Below are 11628 nucleotides of genomic sequence, written 5' to 3'. Positions count from 1 at the left end.
TTTCACAAAGATTCATAAATTCAATGTATATCCAAATAGCATAACATAAAATATTTATTTTACAAAAATTCTACTTAACCAATAAAATTAGGTGAAATAGGTTGAGGAGAGAGAGAGAAAGGGCTATTATGAATAGTATAAAAATTGTAAAATAAAAATAAAAATAAAAATATTAGGCCAGCCCGAGAGATTCTAAGGCCATATTTTTGAATTGGAGTTTAAGGACTTTTTATTAAACTAACTTTTATATAAATCTAAGTCTTATTTTAATAATCAATTTTAGACGTGTAAACCCAGACTTTCATTAGTCGAGCCAAAAACCCTAAAAGCTCTGATTTATTTAGCACCCGTTGGACCCGTTAATGAACTACTTGACCTGTGATCCGGCCTGTTTTCCTGATCCGAATGGCCCATCAGTTGCGTATTTATATTCCCATTCCCGCCATTATTTGAAATTTGCAACCCCCATGCACCTTTCTGTTTCTCTTCAATCTTCATTGCTCTCTGGTTCATTCGAATTCGCAAACCGATTTTCCTTAACGGAACCAACAAACGAACTAGGGCTTCAATTTCATCTTCGAATCGGAAATGAAGATCAACAAGGCATGCGATCTCAGCTCAATATCCGTCCTTCCTCCTCACACCAGGTTCCTCTTTCTTTTCCCTCTTTGTTTTTGCCTTATCGTTGTTTCTCTGCTTAGATCCGGAGGAAACGCAAGGAAATAAAAAATTAAAAAGAAAAATCTAACAGTACCTCACTTTTCTCTCAGCTCGCAATAAGGTTCCATTTCAAAATATTGGTGTTGAGATATATATACTTTTTTTTCATTTATGCTTTTTTGTTGTGGAATGCAATCTTTAGGAGACCTAACACTGTACCGAGTGGATTGCAATCATCGCAGCCTCGCTCACAACCATCTCAGCAATCAATTTCTCATGGACTTTCATCTCACTCTCAGCATGCAATGTTGTCTCAGTTCTCTCAAAACTCTCAGGATGAAGCTGTGATAAATAGCCAGGTTAAATCTCGTTATCACACGAACCAGACATTCTTGTTTTCGATATACAATATCAATTTTCAAATTGCAAAAGTTTACCAGGGTTTAAAATATTTTATTAAACTTGAATTTTGCATAAAATTGATAGTATTGTACTTACGAATTAACTGTGAGTTTGGAAAAACCTACTGCCAAACTAGAAGAGAGGAACATGAATTGTGAGAAAGAAATTAATAGTGTTGTTTTCATACTGTGCACTTCTTAAGCTGCATTATTATTATTATTTTGCATGTCCATTTTGTAACTCTTGGATCAAGATACTGAAGATTCTCACTTGTTTATTTTGTTAGCATGGTTCCTCATTTACAAATTTGCAAAAATATTTGGCTGTAAAAGTGTAAAACCATACTCTGCAGTGCTTAAAGTGCATAAGAGAATGAATATATTTTATGCTTAACTTTTTTGTACTGAATATTCTTACTTAAAAATTGCTAAACATTCCTTAAATCCTCATGTCCTATTTACTTACAAATGAATAAAGAATCCATGGTGTACTACCTTGTGTAGGACAAACTGATACGGACCAACAGCAATTAACAAGGAATCAAATAAAAGAAAGAAACGAGACCCAATCTTATATATGAAATGCTATCAGTATCTGTGTTACAATAAGGAAATATAATTGCCAAAGACAACTTCAAATATAACTACAGAGGCAAATTGACGAACAATGCCAATTAAGCTCCTCTTACATACAGAAAACAATGCAGCAATGGAAACTAACGATGCAAAATAAGAAAGATAATGTGAAGCAATTGGAGAGGCTTCACTCTCTCCCAAAGTCTCAATTCCACTCTCTAGATTCTGGATACCCATTCCCTCTCCTCTTCCGCGTTACTTATCCCTCCTCCATCCACGTTGTTTTGCGTTCCCACATTCTGTTGTAACAAACTTGCTGAGTCAGCAGTGGAATCGTTGCTGTTTGGGCTTGGGTCAGCCTCAATGGAGGTCCAAATTCTTCTATGCTTGTCTCTTTTGTACACCTTATTGGGCTTGGAGTGGTTTGTATCACAAACCTACAAATTTGAGGGGGGGGAAACTTCTTCTACCCTGCTTCTGTTCTCTAACTTTTTCTAATGCTTTAGGTTTATTGCCTGGTAAATGGAGAACCTCTAGTAGATCCTTCATCCAGTTATGAATTGTTTTAAGTAAAACAAGCATATTATTTGTTTGAGTTATTTATTCCCTTTATATGAATTCTTAGACATAAATATATGCAGTCCATAATTCTGACTATATGTTTATTGTGTTCTTTTAACCCTTCCAGAGAGTTTGTTCTCAAGAACATGAGAACTCGGTGAGAAGGAGTTCTTGCTTGCCCCGAATTCAATATTCACGGGAAGAGAGTCAACAACCCAATTTGATATCTTCATCCACTCTCATGCGCAAATGGAATTCTGCAGATCATAAAAGTAAGGGCACTCCATGAAAGTATGGGTTATGTTTCTATAGCTTAAGTCTTTAGCATCCACGTTAGACATATTTAATAATGGTGTGGCTTGGCTATGCAAAAGTAGGGCATCAATTTAAGTTAGTGTCTTTTACATGCACATGAGTTCAAAAAATAAACTGAATATTATTTTCTCTTGCAGGCCAGTTAAGTGAAGGACTTGAACACCGAATTGGTATAATGGAAACTTCGTTGAACAGGATTGCGATGATATTGGATTCTGTTCAAAGTGATGTAATGCAAGTTAACAAAGGAACAAAGGAAACTAATTTAGAGAGTAAGTGACTCGTCTAATATATTGAAAGTATTCTGAAAATGATTTATGGAAGTTGTATTTTACTGATCAACATAAGTACTTCTATGTGAAAGACAATTAATCTTGTAAAAAAGAAATTCTATTCATTGCATGAATCCTTCACTGACTCCAAATTTCTGTTGTTATAATTAATTTTTTTCAAAATTTTCTGCTAAAATATTATATGGCTATCATCTCTTTTGAACTTAGAACTCTTACTGAGATCTCATTTCATACAGTTCATTAAATATTCATTGTCAGGTTTCTCAACCTGGAATTTGTTGGTTAGCCGTGCTGAATCCAATTTCAATTTTCTTATAATCTATGTATATTTTGTGGCCTCACTGGTCTATTGCATGTGCAAGTTTGATCACCTATCCTACAATTTTAACTCCTCAGTTTTGATTCAGTGGAATGCATACGGCAGAAGTTGATCATTCATGATAACTCACTGCAATTAATGGTAATCCTAATTTCTATCTTTACTTGCATGATTTCTTAAAGCATCAGCGGATATCAAATTTCAGTTAACTAAGGGGTGGCGGTTTTAAACCAGATCAAAGGACAAGAAGAAATTAAAGCAAGCATTGAAGGGAACTTGAAATCGTTATCTGAACACATGTGCAAGGTTACAAGCCAAGAGAAGTTACAGGAAGTATCTTCAGTGGTTTCAACTTTGCCACAGCTAATAGAAGCCTCTCTGCGAAGTCTACAAAATGAACTAGATAGCTCCTTCACCAAGGAAATGCAGGCACGTAAGATATGGCAATGAATAATGATAAAAAGAAAACATGTAAAACCTAACAACTGTTGTTAAGGGTTAATCACAGATCTTAACGTAAAAATTGCTCAAAGCTCCTGCACCTTTTTATACGACCAAGCCTTTCTTTCATTAACATTTTTTTCTCTTCTTTCTCATATATAGTTTTTGGAGGTCAGTCTCCTTGACTGCTGTCAACCAACTGATGTTTTGCCAATGAGTACTTGCAGGAAATCTCTTGCAGTTTAAAACGCCTCAATCAAAATGATCTGGCACAGTCCACCCTATCTACCAAGGTGCTTTATCTTTGACATAATGAATCATTAACAGATTTGTTTTGGATCCTATCCTTTTCCTTAAGAACGCGATGACATTGTGGAGTTCTAAGAGAGAAAAGATACACAGAAGTAGTTTGTATCTTTCTCTCTTATAACATGAACATGACACTGTCATGTTTTTAACAAAAGGGAGAGGATCCAAATAACAGCTTACCTCGTTCCTGATTTTTTGTACGATGAAAAAATGGTTTCTGGAAAAATAAAATAAAATTTGATACATTGTTGGTTTGCAGGTTACCACACCCAAAAGGCCTCAGCCTCAGCCTGCTGCGAAGTATGTGTACCCCCATAACTTTTAGTACTACTAGTCTTTCTACTCTATTAGGAACGTCACATACTTACATCTATTTTTCTACATTATAAGTTGGTCAATTTCACCAAGTTATATATTTTTCACAACCAAATGTGACAATCTACTGTGGGTGGATTTTAATTTTATACAACATATATTTTACCTGAAAGGCTGAATGAGTTAGATTTAAAAATCACATAATCACTCTTACCCAAAAAGAAAAAAAGAAAAAACGCATGATCACAATCACATAGAATGAGTGGGAGAGAGAGCAGTTAATAACTTTATACATACATAACATGGTAATCATGCGGGCCTACCAAAGTTTCCAGATGTTGTTTGCTGCCATGGCTCTATATTAAGTGTTCCTCCCAAGGAGGAATTCTACCGTCATTCCATCCTTCCGCTAAAAAGAATCAGTTTAAAAAACTAAACAACATCAACCTTGGTAAGTTGTGGCCCATTTGTCGATTACGGATGTATTTCCAAAGTTCCATCTACTAAAAAAGTGAAGTCACTACTTTTGGAGATTATTCACCCTTTTGTTTTTGGATAATGCTGTTTTTTCCTATTCTTGTTAAACAAAAAATGGCTAAAACCCACAAGAGGGGGTGAATTGTGGTAACTTGTTTAGTAAGAAACATTTGTCCCTTAACCTAAAATACAAGAAATCACCTAAATTCGATCAAGAACAGAATCTAAACCCTATATACTATAAAACAAAATTGAATCAGAGTCTAAAACGCAACAATATCAAAATCAAACACAAAAATTAGAGAGTTTAAGGGTAAGAAGATCAAACATCGTGATTTATCCTGATTCACTCTCAAACCACACGAGTCGCACATTTATTTCCTTCAAAACTTCCAATCGGTGTCTGAAAAATCGAATTACAATAGAGTTTTACAAGAATCTTGACCAAATCAACTTCCAGCAGTAAAACAATCTAAAATAGATCAAAAACAACTTTTTCTCAATCTAATAAAAACAAAAAATAAAAAAAATGAAGGATGAAGAATCAAAGAGCCTTCTCTCTCAATATGCAAAATAAACTCTGCAAGCAGCAATATTAAAATCAAAAGCGAAAATAAAGAGTTTAAGTGTTAGAAGATCAAACACCGTGATTTATCCTGATTCATCCTCAAATCACACGAGGGCTAGGTCCATACTGTTGTTGCACGTCCACTAACTTCACAACTTCCAACTGGTGTCTGAAAGACTGAATTACAATGGAGTTTTACAAGAATCTTGACCAATCTTAGTCACTCTCTCAACCTATACACCTATATGATTTGTCCAATCACTCAAATCAACTTCCAACAGTAAAACGATCCATAATAGATAAAAAAATTTCTTCATAATCCAATAAAAACAAAAAATTAGAAGAAACGAAGAAGAATGAAGAATGAAAGAGCCGTCTCTCTCAAGTATGCAAAATAACCTCTAAATGGTGATCAATATGATTTCTTTGTAATATGATGTAAACTCTGTGTAATTCTTGCTTAGAAACACTCAATCTATGTTTTTATAGGAGCCTAATGGATATACTAGCCATTTATAGCCTTGGAGTTGAAATTCTAATTTTTAGTTTTCTGTTACAAGTTACTCGAGTAAGTATCATGCATGTACTCGAGTAACTGTTCTTGAGCATTTACTCGAGTAAGTCATGTACTCGGGTAACTATTTATGAGTTACTCGAGTAACACCAGATCATAAGTGTCTATTTATGCAATTTTTTATCCAACTTAACTCCAAATTGTTTCGAATGACTTCTAACACATGAATGAATGTGTGTAGTCTCTGTATAACATATTCTCGTATGTGTGAACATATATGCATGATTGGACAATGTTAAGAGTGTTAGTATTAATAGTGTAGAAGTCCCACATTGAGTGTGTCTCTTTGTATTCTTCAATTGGTTTGCTATATAATAGCACCAATGTTGTGTAGTTTAATACAACAAGGATTACTATCATTTCCTCTTGTATCTATGAGATTTAACATGTTATCTAGAGCCTAACAAGAGGAATCTTAATCCGTTTAACTTAGTTCTATTTCCCATAATTTCAATATGGTTATAGAGAGATATCACCCTCCTTGAGGGATTCCCGTTGCTATTTCTTTTTCGGGTTTTTCTTAGTATGCTCTGTGACTGCAACTTTGACTGATTTGTCACATCAGAAAAGAATGATCCTTGGGAAGTTGTTGGGTTGACCACCGTTGTCGTTGACCGACCACCGTTGACCGCGTTGTCCACCGTTGACAGACTTTTCCGGTGACTTTTCCGATGACTTTCCGGTGACTTTTTCGACGACCCACCGCCGTCTCCGGCGACTTTTTCGATTCTGCGAAGCTTTGTTTTTCTTTAATCTTCTTTCTTCCCAAGATGGAGTATTTATACTATTCATCATCCATCTTGAGGGGGAGCACTGTCCATGTTGCTGATGGTCATTCCAGCACAATTGTCTTTGCCGATGATAATTCCGGCACTGTTTAGAAGTTCCTCTTGAGGGGGAGCACTGTCCATGTTGCTGATGGTCATTCCAGCACAATTGTCTTAGCCGATGATAATTCCGGCACTGTTTAGAAGTTCCTCTTGAGGGGGAGCACTGTCCATGTTGCTGATGGTCATTCCAGCACAATTGTCTTTGCTGATGATAATTCCGGCACTGTTTAGAAGTTCCTCTTGAGGGGGAGCACCGTCCATGTTGCTGATGGTCATTCCAGCACAATTGTCTTTGCCGATGATAATTCCGGCACTGTTTAGAAGTTCCTCTTGAGGGGGAGCGCCGTCCATGTTGTTGATGGTCATTCCAGCACAATTGTCTTTGCCGATGATCATTCCGGCATCTTCCATGTTGATGTTCATTTCAACGCCATTTTTAGCACATTGTTGATTTTTGGTTTCTCATTTAGGAGATTTATTTTGATGTTATGTTACTTGGTCTTTCTTGTAATAAGCTTGTAGCATAGTCAAGGGGAAACCACGGCTGCTCACCAACTGTTAAATGAAATGTCTGAGAGGGATCTTGATGCTGATGTCTTGGTCAGCTCAGTTGTCTTTGCCGATGATAATTCCGACACCATTCATGCTCTGATGTCCATTCCAGCACTGTCTCTTTATCAGCTCTTCAGACTGATGGTCATTCCAGTTGATTTGTTGTACTTAGTCATTTCATTTCGTTGATGTAGCATTGTTGTTTTTGGTTCCTAATGCGAGTATTATTTATGTATCAAGCTTGTAGCATATGATCTATATGCTACAGCTTGAGGGGGAGTGTTAAGAGTGTTAGTATTAATAGTGTAGAAGTCCCACATTGAGTGTGTCTCTTTGTATTCTTCAATTGGTTTGCTATATAATAGCACCAATGTTGTGTAGTTTAATACAACAAGGATTACTATCATTTCCTTTTGTATCTATGAGATTTAACAGACAACTTAGGTTCCTTAAATGCATGTATTAGTGATGCTAGTATGCATTCCTTAGTGAGAGAGCTTAATAAACTTCATTCTCGTGGTTTCCATACCAAATATAACATTTCTAACTTATTGAGCTTCTGACTTGGCTTCACTTCCTTGTGGTTCTAGTTTTGACTTCCTTAGATCTACTTTGACTTTGAAGCTTTGACTTTTGGGTTGACTTTTCCAATTTCACTTCTCCTTTGCTTTTTGAATGTTGCATTTGCTTTCTAACATCATTTGGGACTTGCAGCATTGGTCTTTCATTGTACTTGCATGTTGAGTTTGTTTGTGCTTTGTTATCATTAAAAGTTAAGACCTTTTACAATTCAAGCCTTTAGGGTTCAATAATTCTTTCTCCATAAACACATAATAGCATATTAGCAATTATTCAACTTCTTGCGATCTGAATTATTAATTTAATTTATAATTTATCTAATGTTACACATTGGCTGATAAATATCCAGGTATATTGCAGTGTAATGATATATTCTATATCATTTTGCTTCCACCTGTTCAGTATATTAATGCTTTTGTTTATATTTGCTTAGTTTGTCACTTGTAAAAGCACTTGTTATGACCAAGGTCACAGGTATTTTTCTTGATTTCAGTGAAGCAAAAATTACTGTAGCTCCCAAGGTAGAAATGGGAGGGTGGAAGCCAGTAAAAAATGCGAGGGTCACTTTTTCAGATAAATTATCTGAGAAGGTACACAAGCAGACAGAGCCAAACACTGGAAAGGTACTTTCAAAATTTGTCTCTTGCCATTCGTGATCAGAGAAAATTGCTCTCTTTCTCTCTCAAAAAGTTTGATTATATTGTGTTCTCACTTTTTATAAGCGATCATATGGTATGAAGGAAGTTATATAAGATGCACTTGATAGTGACATTTGTCTCTCTTCATTTTCATGCAAAATATTTCTGCCTATTATTGCTATACGCTTTATCAATTTCCAACTACTGAATGGCAGTATGAAATGGGAGGAAGAGACTATGCAATTATCATTGAATCTGATGAGGAGACTGCTGAAAGTTGTTCCAGCTTGGTTGAAGAAAACGCAGGTGGTTGACAAAACTAGAATAGAACTTCCTCTTGGTCGTCTCTCTTATTGCTTATCTTTAGCTCATATTTTACAGAAGTAAACACACACTGTCCCAATTCGTCATCTTTGATTCGCTTCAGGTTCCTTCAAAAATATTTTGACATCAGAATACTATAGTCATAGTAGTCAGCAATTTGTGTATGAAGGGATGAAACTTAGAGTCATTTGTGTTATGAAAAAGGTGCTGGCAACAATTTGGTATCAGATAAATATGGTAACGATTAAGTTTTAAGAGTCATTGTTATCACTTAATGCTTCTTACATTTGTAGGCTATAAATTTTATGGTAACGATCAATCAATGTATTTGTTGATCTGCCTTAAAAAATCATTAGTGCTAAATATATAACTCTAATATAAAGTTTAATTGTTTATAGTCTTTATAAATTTTCATGGGGAAGAGCTTTACGGAAAATTTACTAAGGAAGAAGATGAAGAAGCTCAGCAGATTTTCCAAAAAGCAAGGAGGCGCAAGAGGAAGTATTGTAATGCTACAATTATTCATTGAAGGTACGTTTAACACTGATTTCCATGTATCATACTTATTTCTGTCTGCCATGGTGTAACTAAATGGTAGGCAAGTGCATTCTGCTAAGTGCTACTTAAGAGTTAAGATTGTATGGATTCAATTATTAATTTATACGAAAACAAAAAGGCAAACATAAAGACTACCCACTACTCGCGCAGTTTTATGCAGGTGCAAAGTGTTTTCAGACGCAGAGGCTCGGAGGCCAAAAAAAAATGTCTGCAAAGTTTCTTTATTGGGTTTGTTCGCTTACATCAAGTTGTTTAGATATTTAGTTTAGCACAGTTCCGGTAGTTGCAACAAAAAGCTGTTCTTTCCATTTAGATCACAAGGTATTCAAATTTACTGAATGCCTATATAGCTTATTCAGTCAATTAATATGTAGTTTGTAATATAGAATTATCAACACTACTATATATCACAAATAGTTTTGGTGAAATGGTTCCCGAATAAACAAATGGCATTTAGTTACACACTCCACCTTTTGTTTTCGGTTAAAATATAAAAACCAAAATATTAGAAAAATCCAAAAAGAATGCATCTAAATTTCATTCCACTCATCCGTAAAAAGTTTCACGAAATTGGTTGTGACTTTTATCATTTTCCCTAGAATTATAGCCGCAAAATTCATATCTTCTGTTCCAATTCTGTGTTTTGAATTAAAATACTGAGATAAAAAAAGAAGATTAAACACATGTAATAAAACATGATTGGGTTGAGGAAAGATGATTCAATTTTATACGAAGGCATTTCGTAAGGCCACCAAATGAGCTTTGTAATGGTTAAAATTTTGGAAGTGGCACAGGCCTGGACACAAATGAGCAATGACAATGGGTTCTTTTACGAATCTCAAGTTCAAGCCCATTCATGTGTTTTTTATTTTTTTGTTAAGTGGGCTATTTAAGCTCGCAAACGCCTATACATCAAACATGCCAAGGAATAATGATTCATGTATGTTAGAAACTGTTGAGAAAAATAAAAAATTGTATTTAGAAACTGAAAAATTCCCATTACCTGATTTCAGCAAAAGAGAAAAAATAAGAGAGGAAATCTTAGATTATCCTATTAACTTTGCTTTTCATCCGAATTGCTCCTTTTAACTTTCCACTATGATAAATTACACATTTTGAAAGTTGAATATAATTGGCATATAAATTAAAATTTGAAGTAAGGAATCTATACTTGGCTCAAAATAATAATATCGACATTAATAACCACAGCTCCACATCCTCTAAAAACATAGCGGACAGGACGTCGATTAGATCAACTTAATGCTTTGTTTTTTCGTTTCCTTAGAAAATTTTGGTTTGGTTTGATGATTTACATGTGAAGCATGAGCTTCACCTAAGCCTGTTCTTTATAATGGTAAGGTAATTTTCATGGCCGATAATGATATAATAAATTGTTGTGGTTGAACACTCTTATCAAAGTAGGGCACTGGCTACTTCCGCAGGGACAACCTCCAGGTGGCTTATGAAACAATGTTCTTATAGGTGTTTGGTAGGAGAGTTTTTTTGGGTCCCTAAGAAAGTTGAGATGAGTTTTCTAGTTGATTATGTTTGGTAGGGAATTTTAAAAAAATTGCCTATCATTTGAATTTGCATAGCAATCTCAATTTATGTGTAAAAAGGAAAAATTTTGTCATTTCATAATATCACCCATAGAGTGGTATTCTCGTTACTCCATCAATCATTTCATAATATCACCCATAGAGTGGTATTCTCGTTACTCCATCAAATCAAAAAGTAGTAAAAAAGCAATGGACACAAATATCTTTCTCAAAAAAAAAAAACGTGCCGAGAGAGAGTTTTTTTCATATTTAGTTGAGGGTTAGTTTGATAATTCCGTTTCATTTTTCATCAATATTTTACCTTCAACCAAACATAGACTCAAAAAATTTAACTCAAATTTTTTGGTAATATTTTGGCCTATCAAATAATTTTTTTAACTTTTCTACCAAATTTATTTTCCCACTATATTTCTCGTAATTGTAATTTTCTGATAAATTTTTTTTCTTTTCTACCGAACACTTATATAAAACAATCGTTACTTTTCTCTTATGTGGAGATATTTTTATCTTTTCCATTATTTTTTTTATACATAAAAATTTATGTGAGGTTAGACACAATATTTTATTAGAGTAAGAAAAGACTCCAATCTCTTTGGGGATTTTCGTTCTTATAAACACTGCTCGAAGCTCATACCAAAACACAGGAAATAAACTCAAGGACATAGAAAAAAACATGGGGAGGGGGTATAAAGCAAGGTGCACAAGAACCCAAGACTACCTATCATTAAATAAAGTAATTAAGATAAGATAAGATGCAATGTGTCGGCTTTGAAAGACTA

At 34.7% G+C, this 11628-nt stretch overlaps 1 protein-coding gene across 1 annotated transcript; it reads left to right on the top strand.

Moving 5' to 3' along the window:
• Nucleotides 1-588: 588 nt before the first annotated feature.
• Nucleotides 589-9261, top strand: LOC133304083 (putative recombination initiation defects 3). Its single transcript, XM_061504051.1, has 10 exons — nt 589-647; nt 863-1019; nt 2326-2470; nt 2651-2785; nt 3214-3266; nt 3360-3554; nt 4135-4175; nt 8204-8393; nt 8624-8714; nt 9131-9261. Exons 1-10 carry the CDS (start codon nt 589-591, stop codon nt 9259-9261), a joined length of 1197 nt encoding a protein of 398 aa, XP_061360035.1.
• Nucleotides 9262-11628: the final 2367 nt, after the last annotated feature.

Source organism: Gastrolobium bilobum, unplaced genomic scaffold (assembly GCF_033153095.1).
Source record: "Gastrolobium bilobum isolate Gb01-03AN ecotype WA unplaced genomic scaffold, APGP_CSIRO_Gbil_v1 utg646, whole genome shotgun sequence".
Classification (NCBI taxonomy): domain Eukaryota; kingdom Viridiplantae; phylum Streptophyta; class Magnoliopsida; order Fabales; family Fabaceae; genus Gastrolobium; species Gastrolobium bilobum.
This window is presented reverse-complemented; position numbering and strand designations above follow the sequence as displayed.

Excerpts from the sequence above, each read along its gene's own strand:
- LOC133304083 (XM_061504051.1), top strand. The coding sequence starts at position 589 with ATGAAGATCAACAAGGCATGCGATCTCAGCTCAATATCCGTCCTTCCT. Across the intron at positions 2,471-2,650 it reads GAATTCTGCAGATCATAAAA|GCCAGTTAAGTGAAGGACTT; the intron begins GTAAGGGCACTC and ends TTTCTCTTGCAG. Across the intron at positions 3,555-4,134 it reads CCTTCACCAAGGAAATGCAG|GTTACCACACCCAAAAGGCC; the intron begins GCACGTAAGATA and ends GTTGGTTTGCAG.